Source organism: Trypanosoma brucei, chromosome 6, assembly GCF_000002445.2.
Source record: "Trypanosoma brucei brucei TREU927 chromosome 6, complete sequence".
In the NCBI taxonomy this organism is placed as follows: Eukaryota; Euglenozoa; class Kinetoplastea; order Trypanosomatida; family Trypanosomatidae; genus Trypanosoma; species Trypanosoma brucei.
Genome location: NC_007279.1, coordinates 108,300 through 130,430, shown reverse-complemented (window position 1 = coordinate 130,430; position 22,131 = coordinate 108,300). Strand labels below are relative to the sequence as shown.

The 22,131-nt window shown below is 44.2% G+C and overlaps 5 protein-coding genes and 2 pseudogenes across 5 annotated transcripts, besides 14 other annotated features; 2 read left to right on the top strand and 5 right to left on the bottom strand.

Moving 5' to 3' along the window:
* Positions 1-22,131: part of a sequence feature (sequence corresponds to BAC RPCI93-28F21) that runs on past both edges of the window.
* On the top strand, positions 612-4,418 carry Tb927.6.280 (receptor-type adenylate cyclase GRESAG 4, putative; the record flags this gene model as incomplete). Its single annotated transcript, XM_840063.1, has 1 exon — positions 612-4,418. The coding sequence occupies one exon, from the start codon at positions 612-614 to the stop codon at positions 4,416-4,418; it is 3,807 nt and encodes a 1,268-aa protein (XP_845156.1).
* Positions 4,728-4,755: a sequence feature (AT_rich).
* Tb927.6.270 lies at positions 5,489-9,082 on the top strand (annotated as a pseudogene).
* Positions 9,629-9,652: a sequence feature (AT_rich).
* Tb927.6.260 (hypothetical protein) lies at positions 11,197-11,664 on the bottom strand (the record flags this gene model as incomplete). Its single annotated transcript, XM_840062.1, has 1 exon — positions 11,197-11,664. One exon carries the CDS (start codon positions 11,662-11,664, stop codon positions 11,197-11,199), a length of 468 nt encoding a protein of 155 aa, XP_845155.1.
* Tb927.6.250 (hypothetical protein) lies at positions 12,042-12,263 on the bottom strand (the record flags this gene model as incomplete). Its single annotated transcript, XM_840061.1, has 1 exon — positions 12,042-12,263. The coding sequence occupies one exon, from the start codon at positions 12,261-12,263 to the stop codon at positions 12,042-12,044; it is 222 nt and encodes a 73-aa protein (XP_845154.1).
* Tb927.6.240 (hypothetical protein) lies at positions 12,604-12,915 on the bottom strand (the record flags this gene model as incomplete). The annotated part of the gene is made up of 1 exon (XM_840060.1): positions 12,604-12,915. The coding sequence occupies one exon, from the start codon at positions 12,913-12,915 to the stop codon at positions 12,604-12,606; it is 312 nt and encodes a 103-aa protein (XP_845153.1).
* Positions 12,920-14,598: a mobile genetic element.
* Positions 14,965-15,189, bottom strand: Tb927.6.230 (annotated as a pseudogene).
* Positions 15,345-15,373: a microsatellite.
* Positions 15,627-15,670: a microsatellite.
* Positions 15,813-16,040: a sequence feature (T-rich).
* Positions 16,198-16,228: a sequence feature (AT_rich).
* Positions 16,403-16,445: a microsatellite.
* Positions 16,566-16,586: a sequence feature (AT_rich).
* Positions 16,647-16,685: a microsatellite.
* Positions 16,744-16,774: a sequence feature (AT_rich).
* Positions 17,005-17,071: a microsatellite.
* Tb927.6.220 (adenosine transporter 1, putative) lies at positions 17,130-18,521 on the bottom strand (the record flags this gene model as incomplete). Its single annotated transcript, XM_840059.1, has 1 exon — positions 17,130-18,521. The coding sequence occupies one exon, from the start codon at positions 18,519-18,521 to the stop codon at positions 17,130-17,132; it is 1,392 nt and encodes a 463-aa protein (XP_845152.1).
* Positions 18,588-18,616: a microsatellite.

The window sequence follows — 22,131 nt, the reverse complement described above, 5'->3', positions numbered from 1 at the left end:
AGATTCGGTTCTTCCGTCGCGCATGTTCTTACGCCCTTCTTCCACTGCATGTGCTACGCGACATTCGTGCCCAAGGGGAAACTTTTCCTGTCTGGAAAGCGCCTTTAAGAAGTATATGAGAGGAACAGCCAGCCAGGCAGCCACACAAAAGGCGAAGGGCACAACAGAAATTATTAAGAGCCGAGACGCATTAGCCGAGGTAGACGCTGGCGGAAACAAAACAACAAACAAGTGACTGCGGCACCGAAATAAGAAACAATCCAAACTCTTGCCCCACATCACACTTAAATACTTCCTTGCGGGAAAGAAGCAGCAACGCACATGAAATACATATACGTGTTTGTTTGTGTGACACCATTACCTACCAGCGTGTCGGTTGTCCCTTTCTATCATTTGCTCGCAATTTACAGTGACATCATAAACGAGTCGCCTCTCGCTACCTTGACGTGCCTTCATTGCTTTTTAAGCATTGTTTTGGTTTTGTCGGGAACTTGTTATAGCATCCAACTGTCTGGAAGTGTAATCTTACTGATTTCTATTTTCCCTCTTTTGATATTCTTCCTTAGGACATAAGATTTCACACACGAAAAGTGTCACACATTCCCGAAAATATGTGCTGGCAGGAAGGTGGTGGAAGAGGATGTGTGTACCCTCATGGAAACTGCAGGCGGAACCTTACCGCAAGGAGCCCTGCAAGGCGTTACAGCAAGTACAAGCACTCACCTGTCATTACTGCTATGTCACTGCTACACTTGTTGCCTTTGCTACTCATGTGGATGCCACCTGTGTGCGCGGAAGCGAGTAATGTGACGGTAAAAGTGCTATCCATGATGTATAATCCGGAATATTCTGACGATGAAGTTAACGATCTTAATGCCGGTTTTGACGCATCACTGAGTGCCCACAGCTGGAAGACGGGCTCTAATGCGACAATATCTGTCATCCGTCCCCCATCACCCAATGCGACAATCGAGGACATATTTCAGCAGGGAATGAATCAAAGTGAAGACAAGTTATTAGTTGTATTCGGGCCGCTGGGTACTAATCACGTCTCGTGGGTCAGTGATAAACTGAAGGAACATGATCTTGTTGCCCTCGCTCCCGTTGCGTACTCCAGTGAGGTCCGTGGTTGGAACCCTCACCTTTATTTCATAAGTGTCGAACCCAATGCTGAACTCCTCGCCCTCATTCGTTATGCTGTTGTTTACCTCCGTGTCCCACGAATAGGTATGATGCACGTGAAGAGCAGCACCGCCAGTATGGGACCGTATGAGTTTACTGTGCAGATATTGGAAATGATGGGTCGCGAGCTGTGTGGAATGTTCGTTGTGAAGGAGAGTGAGAATCAAAATATCTCTGAGGATGATTTGAACACCAGGTGGAGACAATTTGTTGCTACGCGCCCACAGGCTATATTGCTGTTTTCATCCCTGGGTAATACAGCAAAGTGGTTCATCAAGAAGGTAGCACAGGACAACCGCACTGCCAATGCGTATCTTCTTTCTACTTCACTACAGCAAAATTTTTTGATCAAGATGTGGCGTGAGGCATTGGCGTTAGCTAATCGTACATTCACTCCTGGACAGCTAATCACAACTGGAACAGTGCCGCTCGCTAACGATACTCGGTTCTCACTGATTCAGCGCTTCCAGCATGACATGGACAACTACCTCAGGACAAACAATGACTGGAACTTTTTTAAGAAACCCGATCACTACCTTGAGGACGACAACGCAGGTGAGATGATGGTGTATGGGTGGCTTGCGGGAGAAGTTCTCTTCGAAGCTCTGAATAACGCCCCACAGCTGACGAACCGTACATCATTCAGGGAATCTCTGTACAAGCAGCGTCGCTACGTGATTGATGACCTTGTGGTTGGTGACTTTGGTGGTGAGTGCAATGAGGCCGTTGCATTACAGGGTGCCATGTGTGAATGCAATCAAGGTGGCAGTATGGTATATATGAAGAGTATAATGGATGGCTTCCGACCAGCGCCTTTGTGGGAAGGACATCTAACGTGGGGTGTATCAGAGTGCTCGAGTGCCAATGTACATGTGGGTGCGCCATTGAGTGGCCTCTTTTTGCTTCTCGCAGATAATAAAATTGCATTACGTGCGAGCAGGAAGTGGTTCCTTGGTGCCGAGGTTCATGGCAAGGAAGCGGAGAATATTGACAATAGAATATTTTTCCATCCCCTAACAGTATCTTCAGAGAATGTGACGCAATCCCTTGAGCAAGTACAGGATAACAGGGATGTATCTGCAGTATTTGGTATCATGCCTGGAGGGCTTCTGGACCGAAAAGATTTAGTGTTCATCAGTCCTATGACACTTCGACCCCGCATGAAATTGTTTAGGAGAAACGTAATACACTTACTGCCTGTCCTTGCGCAGCAACTTTATGTGCTTGCTGTGTATCTCTCCAACACTTCTTCCAGAGGAGTAAATGCACTCATACGTAGTGAGCAAGTAGTGGAGATCAGTAGCCTGCTGTACAAGTCATTGGACACGTTTGGTGTGCCGCTTGATTCCAGCAAGACACTTGGTGATGGTGACCCGATATCGTCATATCTCTCGGGTAATAGAGATGTGTTTACTATTGGACTCACTCTCACTGACGTTGCTGCAGTTGCGCGGCACCTTCAGACCCACCGCAGGGCACGTGTATTCATTCCATTCAATGACCTTGCAATGTACTACGATGAGTTTGTAGCTGCGTTTAATGCGAGTAAAGAGTCTATTGCTAGCTCAGAGCGGCTCCTATTCGCGACGAGTTTCCCACACTGGGCGGAGAAGGACACGAAATCAGATGTGGTTGCGAGTTTCCATCGCATTGTGAATGAATCGCATTGGGATCCACTAACGTTCTTAGGTTTTGTTACCACTCGGCTGCTTCAAGTGATTCTCCCGAATATGAAGAAAGTGAATGCAGAGCTGCTGGCAGACCGCATTTACACGGAGTCCAACATCAAAGTGGATGACATGCGATTTGGACCCTTCAGTGATGTGGAATGTGTTTCTGGTACGAGTGTTTCGGCAAATGAGTGTGCCTCAAACTTTGGAGCCACAAACATTTCTGTATGGTCGATGGCGCGTGTGCTGAATTCAAGTGTGCCCATATTGCAACGCGGCATGACACCGTCTATGGGGTATATCATTTCAGGAGGGAGTCGTCTCACAGGGTCACAGATAGCCGGCATAGGTATCGGGTGTATAGCCGGCTTGATACCTTTTATTGCCCTTGGTGTGCTCCTACGCATCACCCTGCGGAATGCTCGTGATAACAATCTTGCACCCAAGGAGCCAACGGACCCTGTGACACTAATATTTACTGACATTGAGAGCAGCACTGCGTTGTGGGCTGCACACCCTGAGCTGATGCCCGATGCCGTTGCGGCACATCACTATTTGATTCGTTCACTGATTGGGAGGTATAAGTGCTACGAAGTCAAAACTGTTGGGGATTCGTTCATGATAGCGAGTAAGAGTCCTTTCGCTGCCGTCCAACTCGCACAGGAATTACAGCTGTGTTTCTTGCAACATGACTGGGGAACAAATGCAGTTGATGATTCTTACCAGCAGTTTGAGCAGCAGCGTGCGGAGGAGGACGAGAAGTACACACCGCCAACTGCGCGGTTGGACCTTAAAGTGTACAGTCGTTTGTGGAATGGCCTGCGTGTACGTGTTGGAATCCACACCGGGTTGTGCGACATCCGACACGATGAAGTGACGAAGGGATATGACTACTATGGGCGGACTCCAAACATGGCAGCAAGGACAGAGAGTGTAGCAAATGGTGGTCAGGTGCTGATGACGCATGAGGTTTACATGTCACTGTCAGCTGAGGAGCGTGAGCAAATTGATGTCACTGCACTTGGTGATGTGCCGCTACGTGGTGTGCCCGATCCTGTGGAAATGTACCAGTTGAATGCCGTGCCTGGCCGCAACTTTGCTGCATTACGGCTGGAACGTGAAATCGAGGATGAAGAAGATGTTGGAACAGGTAGTAGCGCTAGTGAGTCGAGCTTTAATGAGTGTGGTTTAACTGCCACCGCTCAACAGGTTGCTGGTTGCATTGATGCCCTCATTGGCGCATTTCCAGTTATCCAGCGACAGAAGATGCTTGCAACATTTTGTGAGCGTTGGCATGTTAAGAAGCCCCCAGGGGTGGATGCTTGGAATGAAGCCAGTTGTCGCTGTGTTACCCGTCGGATTGCTGCAAAGGTGGGTTGTGTTATGGATTTTGGAACGAGGAGCTCCTCCAGCAGTGTGACATCATTGGAAAGGGGTGGAAGTCTATTTTCACCTGGAGGAGCTACTGTTGCAACGGTTGCTTCATCTTCAAACTTTTCCTATGTTGAGGGACGACGCTGCACCACTGATTTGATTGACCTGGAAAGTGTTGGTAGTACCTGTTAATATTTCTCATGACATTGATGTATGTATGTTTTGTTGTTGTAAATGGATAATAATGTTTATATAATATGTGCAAACTTTTTTTAGATTCACTTCATATAGTGTTCTTCTAATACTTTGCTCCCCAACTTTTTGTGCATGCAATATTTTCCTCATATGTTGGGTGTTTAAATATTTTTATGCACAGGGATGCATTTTATTTTTGAAATGGGCATACTATCTTTTGATTACAATATATGAAAGTCGTTAATTTTCTGTTTAACGTAGTGAGGGATGTGTGCATCCACGCCACTATTAATGCTTAACTTCTTCTAAATAATATCTTATTTAAATTTATATTGCCGTCCGTGTGGTCCGTTGTCATGTGAGGCGCTCCACCTCTAATGTGTTGTTAGGAGCTGTGTCCTTGCATTTAAAAATGTGTTTGATAATAAGGTGATGCCCATGAAGCGGAGGCTATAGCGAAGTAAAAGTGACCTCCTGTGCTTATCCCTCGCGTCTACCCTAATTTTTTTTTTTCATTCGGAGATGCTGGCTTGTAAGGTATCTCTTAATCACCTTGCTGCATGTAACTATTTGCAATATCTGATACATGTGTATAACTTCCTTTATATTTCTCTATGGTTGCTGAAGCTTTCCTCATATTCTCTCGCACACTCTCTTTTACTCCTAGACAGTCAAGGAATATGAAACTGAGCAATGTCTGCCGTGATGTTGTGAGTTAAAATTTACAGTTTGAGTGTTAACTGTGACTGTTAGTGTGCTGTGTTTTTGTTAATGGCAATCCAGTTTATGATACTGTAATGTTCTATCTACACATTTACCCTTATGCCTAGTGATGTTTTATGTTTTTGTATCGGATACATGAATGATATGTGGGTGTATGGGGGAATGTGTGTTGAACTACTTTCTCGCTGTTATGGTTTGTGTAATGTTATCCACTACAGTAGTTCCCTTTCCCACGCTCTTACATATACACATGCAGTCTATTAATCTTGTACCAATACTTTGTTATTATGCCGTTTTTGTCCTGTAGTTTGAAAGTTGAATTACGTTGAGTTACTAGTATCACGGTTACCTCCATGCGTGAATTACATGCTAGAGATGGCGTAGTCACTTACGTGGTGTTTTTCTATATTACTACAGCTGCTGGCTGAAGTATAGCTTGCAAATGGATTAATATGGGTAAGGGTATACAACATGTTATACAGTGACAAGATTTCAGCAAAGGTATTTGATCCTATTACTGCAGGCTTCAACGCATCTATTACCAACGGAAAGTCGCTTCCGTGTGTCAGTGTGGCAGTTGCACATGTTTCGTCTATGGATGACTTTGGATACGCCATCTGTACAACCAATTACGGTGATGAGCTTGCCATTATACTGGAACCTGTGGGTGACAAAAATACTCTCAACTTAACCAAATATTTCAATGAAAAGAATGTGTAGTTGATTTTTTGCCCTTCACAGGATTCAGTAGGGTACACAGTTGGAATCCCAATTTATGACTCCTGGAAGCATCACTCGCCGTTGAGATGCTTGCTCTTTTCCGTTATGCTATCACTCAGTTACGGTCACACCGACTGGATTTCATGTATTTGAAAGATGTTTCTTATGGTGATGATGAGTATAAGCTTGCTGCGTAGTTGGCAACACGGATGAATCGCAAGTTGTTTAGTTGTTATTTTTTTGCATTGAAGAGTCAAATTGGTAAGGAATCGGATAACAGTAGCTTCAGTGCGGAGTGGAATAAGGTTGCCGATACTGGACCTCAGGGAGTGATTGTATTTGGTTCTCCAATCCCTGATATGAAGAGATTCCCCATGAAATGATTATATGACCACAGGACGAGAGGCGAATATTTATTCATACACCCTCTGCACTCCAACACGCCGTCAAGAACAAGTGGGCATATAAATTGGGCAGAGACGAGTTTGTGGCTGATAAAATAATAATAACTGGGGCTGACCTAATTACGAAGGGTGACACATACAAAGCTGTCAGGCGTTTCAGGGATGATATGACTATGTTGTTAAAGGTTAATGGTAATAACTATAAGCGCACAAGGTGGGATATTAACGAAAATAACTTCACCGAGCAAGACGCTGAAGCTGAGCTGACATTGAACAGATGGGTTGCTGGAGAGGTATTGAAACAGGCACTGAGTTGTCACGAATAGCTAACTAGCAGGGGTGTATTTATGAAATCACTGTACAATAAACGTCGTTATCCAATTGATAATATTGTGGTTGGTGACTTTGGTGGTGAGTGCCGTAATATGGCGGGAGAGCGGGGTGTATCGTGTTTACGTAACCAAGGTGGGAGTGTGATGTGCATGAAGAAGGTGGAAAAGGATCTCCATCTACACCCTATGAAGGAAGCTATATTAACCCTTGGTTCATCTCGCTGTTATCGAGACCTGCCACAGTTGTATGGCCCATTGAGTGGGGTCATGTTTAATATAACCGATGACCCAAAGGCACTGCGTGCTGCATAGATGGTATACGATGGTGTCCCTCATGTTGTTGGCAAAGGTCAACTGGGTCACTCTGATGGTTTCTTTTTACACTGACTATCCTCGAAATCTTACGAAGCTTCTGCAACTCTGTATAATGATGTTGAGAAACGAGTTGTAACTGCTGTGTTTGGTGTCGTGGATAATTCGTTACTGCGGACGAAGGGTATGGCATTCATCGATCCTATAATACTCACATCACAACCGAGTAACCCCAGAAGGAATGTGATCCACCTGTTACCAACAAATGAGCAGCAGTTATTTATGATAGTTGAGCATATTATACAAAATGGTGCAGGAAGAATGCATGTCATTGTGTGTCGTGGTGGTGATACGAGAGGAATTAGGAATATGTTGCAAAAACACTTGACAACTTTAACACATCACTAAGCTTCTTTGTTGCGAGTGGTGAAGGTCCTAATTTGAGAGACAAGCTGTCAACTGCATGTCAGGTATTGGTTGTAGGTCTTATCCCATATAATATCCCCATAATCCTCTTTCACCCTAACAAACACCGTAATGTGCACGTCTTTGTCCTATTCTTCGATGATGCACCAATCCACGGCGAACTCGTGAGTGCCTTCCATGAAAAGCCATTTTCTAACCCCTTGCTATTCGCAACGAATCTGTCACATCGGAGGGATAAGATCACGGAGTCCAAAACAGTACGTGAGTTCCGCAAGATCGTGCAGAATGAGTCGAAGTGGAAGCCATTGTCACTACTTGGGTCTGCCATCGCATACGCAATGGGAAGTGTCCTGCAATGTATGGGTCGTTTGGAGACAAGTGTACGAACGAAACTTGACTTGAGGCGAAGCACTGTTGTCAACGGTGGTGGGATGCATATTTTTGTATGGTCGATGTCACATGTTCTAAACCCTTTTGTGTCCTCTGCGCTGTCGTCTGCCACACTGTGAGTGACCTATGATGAACCGAGATGGATCCAACAGATGACTGAGCAAATTGCCGCTATTGCAGTTGGCTTCGTCGTAATGTTGGTGCCGCTTGTTACGGTTCTTGTGGTTGTTATATTAGCAACACACCGGAATGCCCGTGATAACAATCTTGCACCCAAGGAACAAACTGACCCCGTGACACTAATATTTACTGACATTGAGAGCAGCACTGCGTTGTGGGCTGCACACCCTGAGCTGATGCCTGATGCCGTTGCGACACATCACTATTTGATTCGTTCACTGATTGGGAGGTATAAGTGCTACGAAGTCAAAACTGTTGGGGATTCGTTCATGATAGCGAGTAAGAGTCCTTTCGCTGCCGTCCAACTCGCACAGGAACTACAGCTGTGTTTCTTGCATCATGACTGGGGAACAAATGCGATTGATGATTCTTACCAGCAGTTGGAGCAGCAGCGTGCGGAGGAGGACGAGAAGTACACACCGCCAACTGCGCGGTTGGACCTCAAAGTGTACAGTCGTTTGTGGAATGGCCTGCGTGTACGTGTTGGAATCCACACCGGGTTGTGCGACATCCGACACGATGAAGTGACGAAGGGATATGACTACTATGGGCGGACTCCAAACATGGCAGAAAGGACAGAGAGTGTAGCAAATGGTGGTCAGGTGCTGATGACGCATGAGGTTTACATGTCACTGTCAGCTGAGGAGCGTGAGCAAATTGATGTCACTGCACTTGGTGATGTTGCACTTCGTGGCGTGAATGATCCTGTGGAAATGTACCAGTTGAATGCCGTGCCTGGCCGCAACTTTGCTGCATTACGGCTGGATCGCGAATTCTTTGATGAAGACGAGGATGGCACGACAACCTCCACAAGCGACCACAGTTCTTCACGTGCCGAGCTGAGTGAATCAGCACAATCGATATTGAACTCACTGCAGTCTGTTTTCCGAACTTTTAAAGCAGCGCAACGGGGGAATCTTCTGGCGTCGCTTTGTGAGCGTTGGCGTGTGCCTCTTCCCCGTGAAGCCGCATTCGAGTGGGATGACGCCTACTGTGAGGAAGTGGTGCGTCGCATTGCAGTTAAGGTTGGGCGTGTCGCTGACCGTAGCGCTCAAAGTGGAAGCAGTGAAGCTTCTGTGAGTACTGAAGAGGGCTCAATCATAATTGTTCCATTCGTTGGTTCACATTTCAGAGAAGGCCACTTTGGGTGTCCGCTTCCGTCGTTACATTAGTGGTACTGTTGCACGTCATAAAGCGTACAAATCTCTTAGTTTTACTCGGCGGAAAAGTTAATTAGCATACCGATTGTAGTAGTTGTTAGTGAATTTTAACGTAGTCTCGGTAGGGTTTGTCTTTTGTATCTATTTTTATCTTTTGCCATCTATTTATTATTACATTTTTTACATTCTATTTTTGGTGGCTGCTGCCTCTGCATTAAAGCACATACTAATCTTAAGAGGGAACATGCCCTCTGTTAGATTACACGTGCGTTGTCTTTCAAGACACTGAATTAACACATGCATGTGTTTTGCCGTGTCAGCGCCGGTTGGTTTCTTACTGTTCCAAATCCGACACTTATGGAAGACAGGACGGCTCAACATTTCTTCTAATTTAACCAAAACGTTTTTGTTCTGTGAGTAATCACAAAACGGGATTAGCTATGTACTTTCCCTAAGGGCTCTCTTTTTTATTTGTGTCCTTGCCATTTGAGGCTTTAAGAAAAATAAGGTGAAACATTTCTTTTTCAACACGTCTGTCCTTAAGCGTGCGAGTGCATGACTATTTTATTTTATTTTTTTAAATTCCACCTCTCACGCCCAATCCCGCAACCTTTTGGGTACAAAACTGTGTTTCCGTGTGTGTCTGCGTCACGTTTTTCTTTTTGAATCCACTTAATGCTAGCGGTGTCTTTAAATATTTTTTCATAATGAGTGTTATGTTGCATGTGTGTTTGTATGTGTTGGGTGTTATGTGGGCTGTTGTATCTCTCTCTTCGGATATACAACCCTTATCACCCTCTGCATTGCTGATGTTACATGTTGTTTCACCAGTTGCATGCTTTCTTTCCCTTCACTCATTTGTGTTGCCGTAAGGATTTAAGGTATGTGATTGCCTCCATTCCCTCCAGAGTGTGATGTCGATGCATGAGCTTAGTTATGTACTGAAACCCGCGTTGCCTCGCAGTATAACAAAGTTCCCTCACCGTCGCAGTTATTGCAGCTTATACTAATTATTTTATTGTGAGGGAGTTTTGTAACACGTTCACTCTGTTAATATTGCTGAGCCTATAATATCCTTCTGTTATTTACAACACTGTTTGGACACTCGAGGGGAGTGCAGAAATGCCGCTCCTTTATAGGGGCAAACCTCATTTATCCGTATTTTGTGGTAATTCAAGACTGAACCCTTGACATTTTAACTGTGCGATGAGGAGCTACGGCGAGTTGTGGCGGGAGGGAGCGTCTACGTCGCTGCAGTGTGTAACCTCAACTGAGCATTTGGCATACCTGTTACATGTTTCCCTTTACATCATGTGTGTTTGCGTGCATGGGCTCTGATTGTTACTTGCGCATATCTGCCGCCCTCACTTGGGGCTTTTCCCCCCATGCAGGAGTGTACGCACTGGCAGCCGCTTTGGAATATCAAAAATACTGCTACGTGCTGAAGATATTATTTGGGAAGGGAACAAATGGAGGGAAACACTGTCGACCTTCAGGGGGAAAGGATAAACTCACCTGAATCGCAGCGGAACTCGTGCGGCTGCAGGCATCCAACCTTTTTCCCTCAAGGACAATTGTTATCCCTGAGCGGGTTGTTTTATTAATTTTCCAGCCCTGTATGGCCGGAGTGCGTGCGGTCGCGATGTTTATGTAACTCCTTTTGTTACATCACTTTCCTTCTTTTGTAAACCCCCGTAGTCGCCGGACGCCTCGTGCCGCATGCGGGCCCGATTAATTTTTTGGTTTGGGAATGAGATTGGAGGCACAAACTCTGATGAGGTCCACTGGCTGATCGCTGCTGCGTTGCTCAGATGCGTTTTTATTATTCCTTACTTCTTTCCAACGCTACGTGGAGAAGGTGTGGTGACGGTGGCAGCAACCATTGGAAGTGCGAAAAAGAGGGTTCAATCATTTCAAAGTGGAAAGGGGCCCATTACCCGGAATTGAAACTCGTCTGATCGCGAACGGCGTTTGGGTTGCGACCAGGAAATGAAATTTGTGTTACGGTCCAAACACGAAACCTGTTGGGTGGACCCAAGGAAAGAAATAAAATGGATAAATACATGCTCTCTGCTGCATGAGACTCGGAATATGAGGAAAATGGTGCGAATGGATGTGGAGGGTGTGTCTAACCGGATGAGTGAGTGACGACGCAACAACACGAAGATGAATGAAGGAAAAGGGAGGAGTGACAATGCATCCCAAAAGGCAGATGATTGATGTCATAAGAGGGGACCAAGTGTTTCCACATGATTGCGGCGTTTGCAAGTAAAGTAGGGTACAAAGGAGAAAAAAAAAGAGAAAGCGGAACTGGATGAGATTCGGTTCTTCCGTCGCGCATGTTCTTACGCCCTTCTTCCACTGCATGTGCTATGCGACATTCGTGCCCAAGGGGAAACTTTTCCTGTCTGGAAAGCGCCTTTAAGAAGTATATGAGAGGAACAGCCAGCCAGGCAGCCACACAAAAGGCGAAGGGCACAACAGAAATTATTAAGAGCCGAGACGCATTAGCCGAGGTAAACGCTGGCGGAAACAAAACAACAAACAAGCGACTGCGGCACTGAAATAAGAAACAATCCAAACTCTTGCCCCACATCACACTTAAATACTTCCTTGCAGGAAAGAAGCAGCAACGCACATGAAATACATATACGTGTTTGTTTGTTTGTGTGTGTGTGCTAATGTGCCATTGATCCTGTTCTTTCTTTCATTGGGGAATGACGAGAGCGGTTGCGGTGAGCTTCCTTGTGAGTGGGATAAGTTAGCAGCAACTTGCGGGGTTGCACGGATATTTATAACTCACCAACAGCCTGCCCGAGTTAAGGTGATAAAATAATACTCATTTTCTTACATACCCCATGCCGAAAAAAAAAATGGTGAGGAAACGATAAGCAGACTGCTCTCGTAAATTGAACAACAGTGGACCCGTTTGCTGAAAAAGAAATGGTAAATCAATATGTTATGTTAAGGATTTTAGTTACGGCAAGGAATTGCTGAAAGCGTGTGCTTCACCTGCCCCACACCCTTTCGCAACTTCTGGGCATAACCGGCCCACCCGAAGAAATGCCGTCTGCGGGGTTGTCTGTCGATGCAACGTCGCCCCAGCTGACCACGATATTTCCCTCCAGCAATGTTTTGTTCACGAGGCGCGTTCCACTTGCCGAAACATCGAAATGTGTATTTCATTCTTTTCATGACGTGCTTGGCCGTGGCGTGTTACCAACGCATACGTAAAGCATTTGGGAGCGGGTTTCCTTCAAGGGTTTGTAATTTCAAGTCTACTGCTCTCGCCTCCACCTGCGAAACACAAAAATGTGGTTGCGCCCACTGGTCCTCCTGGGGCTCATAACTTCCCACTAACCCTAAACGGTATTGCTTCCCAATCTTTCATTGAGGTGCCTGCGAATAATTTGGATGGTGTTGGTAAATAACTCGGTGAATTGACATACTCGCTGTTAAGAAATATATTAAGCCACTGTTGTTTTCTCTTCATGGAATGCGATGAAAGGTGAGTCGAATCAGTTTCCTCCAATAATCATGTATTGAGCTTTAAAGGTCGTCGGCGCACCACCTTCAAAAAGAGATAATGTTGTTGGAATAGAGAATTTCCTCGTACGTCTGCCGTGTACATCATGCGGGATATTATGTTCTTCAACTGTTTTCTCGTTTTTGTTTTTTCCATCGAAGAGGCCTTCATGAGTTTTCCTACTCTCATTTTTCTATGGAAGACCAAGTGGCAACATATTTTTCTCTTGTGATAAATGTGAACCCATATGAAATTGTATTCTGCGAAGAGTTTTCTCTTCCCCACCATGGCACTGTATTGTACCATATGCTCCCTTATCATTACACTCCAACTCCTTGATGACTTTCTGTAATACACTTTATGCGAATGTTATAAGTTCGCACATGTTTTTAGCGATGCGGTGCGGCACATTTTCGTTAAGCCACTTCTGTGTCTCTTTCCGGGGCCTGAGTATAATCGTGTGTAGGATATCCTGAACCATATTCATGACCCATTGAAAGATGGATTGGTTCCACAAGTTTTCCATTCTTCGTTTGGCAACCGGAGACATGCGCAAATATACGCTACAAGTTCCACCTGAAAGAAAGAAACGGAGCCTTTGAGTCAAAGATGAATGCTGCAGCTTTATTGCAAACTGCGCCCAAATAACGGGACACGTGCTCTAATGAAGCCATGGTTTCATAATTATCATGGTTATTTATCAGCTTTGGCCGTGTGATAAAACATCTACTCGTGACTTGGCTTCCCCTTCATCACTGTAAAGCTGGCACTACCCATCCCATGATGAGTCTCCAAAATAAATGCATCTACTTTGGAAACAGTCAATTTCGGTTATTGTTCCCAATCTTCCTACGCTTCGGGGCTTTACGCGTAATTTGCTACATTTCATCATATCGCCGTCGAGACTGGATGTTAGGTCTCTCTCTCTAACCCAATGCAGTGATAACCTAGTCGCATCTATCTGTTGTACCGGAAAGTTCTGCTGCTGCTGAGTCTCCGAAGTCACTTTAATTTGATGAGCAAATAACAAAATGCTGAGCCTCTGGAATGAAGACGTGTCCCGCTACTTTCCTCGTGGGCTGTGAAATCAACTACGAGAAAGCTGCCCATTCATCAAACATCTTTACATTAGTGCTGTTAAACTTCCTGAACCGTTTCATACGTCAGCCCGCAACTCGAGATGGCGAGCGGTGTTGCGAGGAAATTCCTTGGTGTTTACATGCTTTCACATTTCTGCTAAAATGCGGGATTCCAAATCGTTCTCTATTGCGACTACTGCTGTTGCGTGAAGGTGAAAGTTCTCCCCTTTTTGTTGAAGGCGCCGTCATTCCGTAAGGTTTTAGTGTCTTTTTGACAAATTGACTGCTGAGTGCCGTTATTCCTTCCCACAGACTCAAAAACTTTTTGATATCCCCCAACTGCGATAACCGCGTGCCTCACACTGCCCTGTACGGATCAGTATTGAAAGTTATTGTGAGAGCTCCCTAATCCACAATGATGGCATCCTTGTCATGAAGATGTGCGATAAGATTTTCCTTCCGCAGTAAAGCTATATCCCTTTCCACCAACTGGTAGTAATCCAAACCAAATGCATGACCACTCGATTTCTTACGTTGTCCAGTGAATCGCATTTTGGATGGATTTCCCATTTCTGCATTGGCTGGGTTTGTTTTACTGGAGATTCCGCGGCTTTTCTCTGTAGAACTGAAAGATGCATATGAACTGGCGTTGCTCTGGCCGCCATCATTTACAATAAAGTTCCTGTATGCTGCGTTGTAATGTTTTTTGCGAATTGCATACTCACAATAAAGAGAAGACAGGGCCTAACCTATTCTAACTCTAAATTGGGCTTTCTCGAGAAATCGCAGGACCTTCTCGGTATCGGAGCCACATGTTCTCATGTTGGCTGCGTCCAAATGCATTTTGCGATGTGATTTGTCTCTGAAGCCCACAGCACAGTAACCGGATCATGACTCAGAGGTTTTACTATAATGATCATGACGTTTACCAGTGTCTTTGTTGGCTGGAGAGATTTAGAGTACGTTCCTTTATTTATTGTTTTCATGGGATCTAAAACCACATCCAATTGCCCTCTTTCTATTCCGTAACCCACGCACTTGAGGGTTTCGGATTTTTTTATTCATGGGTATGGATTCCAATACTCTCTCGGCACTCAAGTTCCATTTTTTCCGTGGCCAAATCCCACCTTTCGGCTGCTAAAGTATTTTCCTTTCCTTGGCATAAAATGTAGAACCATAATAATTTAACTTTCCACAGCTATAGCGTCAAACTCTACTAACCAGGAGAATGGATTTTTTTTCTCTCTCAAATACGGTTGGTAAAAAGCATCGGGTTGTACATCCTTTTCCACTAAGATCGTGTACAGGTTGTGCCAAATCTTCGGCGGCCGCGTTTGCAGTCATTTGCATTCTTTACTGCCCTAATGTCATTGCACACAGTTCTGCGAATCCCTGTGATAGCTGCATTACATTTATTTGTTTCCACAAGGGTAGTTGGTAGTACTTCCCTCACATTCCTTTCACCTTCATTAACTTCAATTAATAATCCACCTACCTCAGCTACAAGGTCTCCCATTTCATTTCCATAAGATATTAAGTTATTCCAGTTTCCTCATTTTGCCCACACACACACACACACACCCTTTCTATCACGAGACTAACAACACTCAATTATTTAACATTTTCATCTCTTTTTCCTCCCATACAAAATCAAGTGTACAAGTCGCAATTTTATTGTTGTTGTTGTTGTTGTTGTCGTTTGTGTGTGCACGTCTCCCTCCTCATGGAGAAATTACTTCTGTCTATATCGCCAGCGGATTATTTGTTAAAGAGCGTTTTAAGGGAAGCTGAACCGACGTACATCCACATTTCGATTACTAGTGACTTCACATGGCATTTCTTGCTCATCATTTGCCCCTCATTTATCCCAGCTTTTATTTTCCATTGAACTCGAATATTCCACACTTGGAAGGAAAAGAAAAAATGTAGAAGTATCAAACTAAATCAATGAATAAATGCAACGTGAAGTAAAGAGAGATGGAATGAAATGAAATGAAGAGTAAAGCTAACAGCATCATAAGATTATTTTGAAAACACCAACAAAAGTGCATTTGAAACAACAGAGTCCTCGATGAGTTTTAGGTTTCGTTTGTTTTATTTGCAGCACTCCCCACACATCACCAACCCGCATGCGTCAGTAAAAATGAGGAAGAAAAAAATAAATGATTGGATGAAACAAAAATGGAAACAAAAGAAAAAAAAGAAAAAAAAAGACATTATTTTAAAATAAAATAATAATAATAAAGAGGATACAATAAATCAAACTATTAAATAAATATATTTTTATTTACTTATATGAGTTGAAAGAAAGAAAGTAAGGGAATGAAATAAAATAAAGTAAAAGGAATAAAAGAATAGGAAACGAAAAAGCTTTACTTTGTGACATTTTATATTTTTAAATATGTCAAGACCTGATTTGTGTATTCATCATTTGGCACACACCACTGTTATCATCACCTTCAAGACACTCACAATCACGAAACTTTTTTGTCCTTTTCATACCCCTTATTTCCTTATCACAAAGTAAAAAATAACAATAATAATTAAATTAATTAGCAAACACATTTATTTAGATTTATTTCTTTATATATTGATGTTTTGTCACTTCATGAGATTAATAACCGTAAAAGAGGTTAAATATTAAAATGGGGGAAGTAAATTGCACAAGTTATAAAACATATTCTGCAATTTACCCAAAACATCATTATATTGAATCTCTTTTCTCCGATTTGTCACTATTGTCGTTATTATTGTCATTACTGTTATTATTATATATGTTGTCCTCCCATTAAAACGGCAAAGAAGGGTCAGAGAAAGTTGAAAAAAAAAAATGAAACCAGATTATAGAAAACCAAAAAAAACTGGGAATAAAGAAAAGCGGAGCAACGTTAGAAATAAAATAATAAATAAATTGGATAAAACTCATATGCGTTCGGATATTAAAAGTACAATAATGATACTTCATGCATCGTCTTCTTTTCTTTTCTTTTTCCTTTCTTTTTCCTTTTCTTTCCGCTGGGTCACTTCTCTTCCTAAGTCTTTCCTCACCTACCTTACTTGCTCGGGAAAGTTAAAAAAATAAAAGATAAAAAAATTTTAAAGGGACCTCCACCAAATCGCTATCTATTTCCTACCGTTCTTTTCCTCGCCTTCTGATGCGTTTCTTTTCTCCTTTTACCTCATGTGGGCGTGGGTGTGGGTTGTTGTTGTTGCTTTTGTCCTTTTCTCCTCTGCTTTAACTTCGGTTCATCACTTCCCTTTGCATCCTCTCCCTTTTTTTTCCTCCGTATCAACGCCCCTAACCCCGTACCCCCCCCCCCAAAAAAAAAAAAATAATAATAATAAATAATAAATAAAATGGTAACAATAAAATGATAACAATAAAATGATAACAATAAAGTGATAACGACATCAATGGCATATTTTGTGGATGTCACACTGTTATTTCAGCTGTAATTAATGCGGAAGAGCTTTTATAACCGCCATGGCAGACATGGCACCACCGAAGAGGCCAAGAAGAAGGGCCAAATTAATGCAAATGGCAGCAAGGGACCTCTGGCCCGCTGTTGTAAGGGATCCGGTACGCGGTCCATAAATCATCGACATGCCGCCAAAGTAGCCATTCGTAAGGCCCCAAATAAGGCAAAGAACATAAGGGACCCACGGGCCACTAATAACATCGTACACGCAAAGTGCAAGCAGTGGAATAACCAACAAACGCGAAAAGGTTCCGATCACAACGCCACGTGGCGAAGGGTGCAACCGCTTGAACTGAAGGACAAGGCGAGATAGGAAGTCACCCAAGTTGTACATCGCAGCGACGATGGTGAAATACCACCCACTGGGAACATCCGTCTTGACAGCAAAGAACACACCAGGGAAGACGAGAAGTGTTGCAAAGAACACAAAGAAACAGGAAACAAGCATGGGCCAAATACGCTTTGCCACAACCATAACACTCGCGTCCAACATTTGTTTTGCGTTAGTCATATTTTCCAACTGGTCGGTATCTCTCATTGTATCTGGATCTGTCGTGGCATTCATCACATTTATGTCAGACCTTTCATCCGCCTCACGTTCGCATTCCTCGTCTGCAGGACCAGTTCCTCTCGCATCGGCTACGTCGACTAAACCGTTGGAGTCCTTTGTACCACTCTTCTTTGCGTCAAACCTTAACTCTGCAGCATACCTCATGGCGTAGGGGTTCTTCCTCAGTAAAACTAGAAGAATGCACGCGATCACCTGAAGAAGCATAATTAGTCCAAAGTATATCCGCGACTGTGTAAGCAAGCTGGAAAAGCTATCGTCCATAGATACCTTGATGATAATAGACATGAATGAGGTGAGAAGCCCGGATATACCGAGACCCCAAACGACGGCACCGTAGAACTTGGTGGGAAACGGCCCTACAAGTGCGGCATTACCAGAGTCACACAATGTCTTCGAAACACCACCAATGAAGGCGATCATCATCATAGCCGCCTTTGCCGCGTCCTCGCTTGTGCGGACCACAGGGATCACTAAAATCACAATGATCTCCACGATAGGAACCGCCAGACCAAAGGTGAGCCGCCAGCGTATTGGAAACCTTCTTCCCAGTGGCGTAAGCATGAAGGCCTCCAAAAGCACCTGCATAGTGTACACAACGACATTGTAGTACGTGAACATGTGCTTCCAAAAGCCTTCGTCCTTCGGCTGTACATCAGCGTCCCCCTGAGCAAACTTGTAGTACTCCTTAAAGAAAAATGGTATCGAATAGATGGCATTCGTCACATTCATCACCGACATCCCAAAAAAGATGAAGGTGACGTAAACGACAAATTCAGGTACTGAATAAAAACCGAGCATCGACCTTACTTGCGCAACTTGTTGAGGTTTCACCGTATACTTTTCTAAAAGGTGCAGGGGTAAAAAAATAATAATAATAATAATATAATATAATATGAAAGGAAGACTAGAGAGAGAGTCTCATGCATATGAAAAGGGAAAGAACCCAACGATTGCGGTTCTTTGATGGTTTGAACAAAAAAAAAATGGCAAACCGTTATTTTGGTGACTGTACAAACTCCACTTAACCAATGATGTTTCAAGTTTATATCAAGTTCACCGTTGTCCCCCAGCGGTGTGGCAACCAATTCATGGACCGTTATGTTGTCATGTGGGGAGTTCCCGAGGCTACAGTTAACTTTGGCCTCATGGCACCCTCGTAGGTACAGTTTGCAGCTGTTAGTAGAAAAAGTTACGTATAACATACTCAGACTATGCGTCTCCCTTACTTAGGACATGGGGAACGCCCCGAGGGAAGTTATACGTACCATCGAATGCTCACTTCATCCACAATCCCTCACGTTTCCTTTCCCGACGCCCGCAAGCATAGGAAAACTTACAATGGCGGGGGAGGGAGAAAAAAGGAGGAAAAGGAAAAGGAAAGGAAGATTTGAGCGACAGAATGGTCATACGAACTGTCCGTGAAAAGCACCATTGCCGTCATTGTGAATAATGTGGATCATTCTTTTTTATGCTTCTTCCCGCAAGGGGTTGAGCCACCCGCCCCTCCCAGAACGGGACAGAACAGAACTCGCAGCCTTCCATGATGAGTGCCACTAATGACACCTGCCGCTCTAGACAACTCTTCACATAATCTCATATTGTTGGGAACCTTCCGGCCACATGTGAGTTTTTACTGGGCACATAGATCTCGCATAGTAAAGGGACAAATTGAGCCTGAAGCAAATACAAGCAGGAAAACACAAAACCACTGCGTAAACACACGCCCTGCCCTCCCCCCCTCCTAACCTCACCGATGAATGAGTGGTTCGCTGAATTCGTTACAATGCACACACTGTGGCTCCAAGACCGAATGCGAAAGGGGATTAACCCCTCCCCCAGACGTGAGCCCAAAGGCGTAAAGACCAGCCCACTGAGAGCCGCATTTAAATCAAATGCAATCACTCAGCTACTTGGGGGAGGGGGAGGGGGGGGCGACACCCCGTCAATTGGAATACCAGTCTTCACTCCATCCTTTTTTTTACCCCCCCCCACCGTCTGCCTTCGTGCCAGCTTCAGGATCCCGCACTTTATCCACGCAATACCGTCTTATAGATACAGCGAGGGAAATAACAAATCGGTGGCCTCTTCTGTCTTTTTTGCTTTGTTTTGTCCTGCCTCGTCGCCTCCTCGTGATATCAACAAACGCAGCGAATTCATATTCACTTCGATATTCAATTGCTACCCTCCTCACTACAAAGCGTGCAGCATCAGTCTTGATACCGTGGTTAACTTTAGAGAAATAACGCTGTCACATAAGTCATAGATGTTGTGTGAATATCAGCCTAACTGACTCTCCTTCACACTCTCGCATTTTTTTACCTGGCCCTTGTGCTCCACGCTCAGCATTCCCTGCAAGTATCAACACTGGTGAAGCCTTTAAACGATTCCACTATTCCGATGTGTTGGCACCCCGGTCTTGTTGCACGTCACACTACTTCGGCACACAAACATGTTGCCTGAAAAAATGCAAAGGCTACCTTTTTTAAAAATTTTTGGGTAAAGACATTTTTCCGACGCGAATCTTTTCAGCTGGAAGGGATCCTCAGCATCCCACTGCGATGTGTACAATTGTGCCCGAGTTCGGTACGACATCACCTCTCACCAACAGAAGTAGCGTACGGATACCACCCTTACAAGCAAGTTTGCATATCCAGCGGGGTATGTAGAAACTCCTTGCCAAGTGGAATAACATATTGGCATATCTATGACACCTTTTTCTCTGCTACACTCATGGGATGTACTTCCAAGTGTTGCGTCATTATTTTGTTAACCCTTGCCGGTTAGATCGAAAAGGCGGTGCAAATCAGACGCCTCCCGCAGAATATTCCATTTACTCCAGCCTTCTACGGTCACGTCGTAGTTTCCGCCACATTGCCGCTTTGGAGGCGAGCGCAACCATGTGTATTCACTTCCGTATCGTGAGGTGGATTCGTTCAACGTTGGTTGTGAAATGCTTTGTCTTATTTTTCGTTTCGGCCAACTATTTACTCCAAAAGTGGTTCCAATATTTCTCTCCATATCTATCTGCAATAATAACTGCATCGCGAATAAATATTTGCAAGTGTCCCCCTGTGTGGGCTTAAATATTTTCCCAATCCGTCAACCTGATTGACATTCACCTTTACGGTGAGGTTTTAGATCTGACCAACGGGCATACTTTCACAAAAACAGGGCTTGTGTTAGGTGTTGTGCTATCACCAGTAGTTCATTCAAGGTCACATATCCACTAAAGAATACGATGCCGTAAACACCATCAACCGTACTCTGACGCGTCCAATATACGACGACAAGTTTCTTTTATTTTATTTTTAGATATTTACATGAGGTACGGAACTAATACCCCACCCGCGGTTATATTCGGTGCACCTCCCCATGCTCTTGGTATTGCATTTATTGTCCATACGGCATTGGGTCACCGAATCCTCCTTGCTACAAGGAAGAGCAGACTGATCTTACATCAAACAGTTGAGTTCCGATCCATACCTTTTACTTTGGGACAGACCTGAATGCGTTGTCTGGTCGTTTCGCTGCAGTGCCTTCCCCGTCAGGGGGGAACGAACGGAAATGAAGACTAGTTGAAGGGAATGCGTAGAACGTGTTTCAGCCAAAAAAAAAAACTTACGTGCAAAAACCGTCGTGGCACCAACCTCCATCAGCAGGTCTCCGAGAGCGGAGACTACATACGTCTCCATTTTTTAAGCCATGGTTAGAGCCAGTGTGCTAATAGAACTAAGAAGATGGAACCAAACCATCTCCAGAGGGGGGAATCGTGACACAACAAAGTAGACAGAAGGTGATTCCTTCCCAAGCCAGCATGTCACCAAGTGTAGAGTAACTTGACTGTAAGAGTCCCAGCAAAGTTCCACCGGGAGCCACGTGCGATGCGCCCAGTACTCATCTCTAAGCTTAAACTGTAATGTAATTCGATATAGACAAATTTGATGATGTTGGGCCTGCACAAAGATACAGCCCTTGCAAGGGCAGCACATATCCAGTTACAAACCTATCGTATGTGCACCATTGTGGAAAGATAATGTGTCTCTTTACACCTCAACCTAATCCTGATGGAAAGGGTCGTGAGCACTTGACCCCATATACACACCTCTGCTTCAGCATGGCAATAGACCCTGACATCTCGTCGAGATTGTTGACAGCACTAGAACGCTTTACAAAAAAAAAAAAAGGAGTCACCTCAGCGAATACAGCCATTGCACATTGAAGATATCCGACAGCTGCTACTGTATTACCTATCTTCACCTCCAGAGAGAAGCCACCATGAGTCGTTATGTCAATCGGTCTTGGTTTCCGCAGGGAATTCAGTATTAACGAAGACAAGAGCATTTCCTTCATCTACCAAAAACTCGCTAGCGATTGTACGTCGAAGCCCCCACCAACGCCTTGAGGAAAC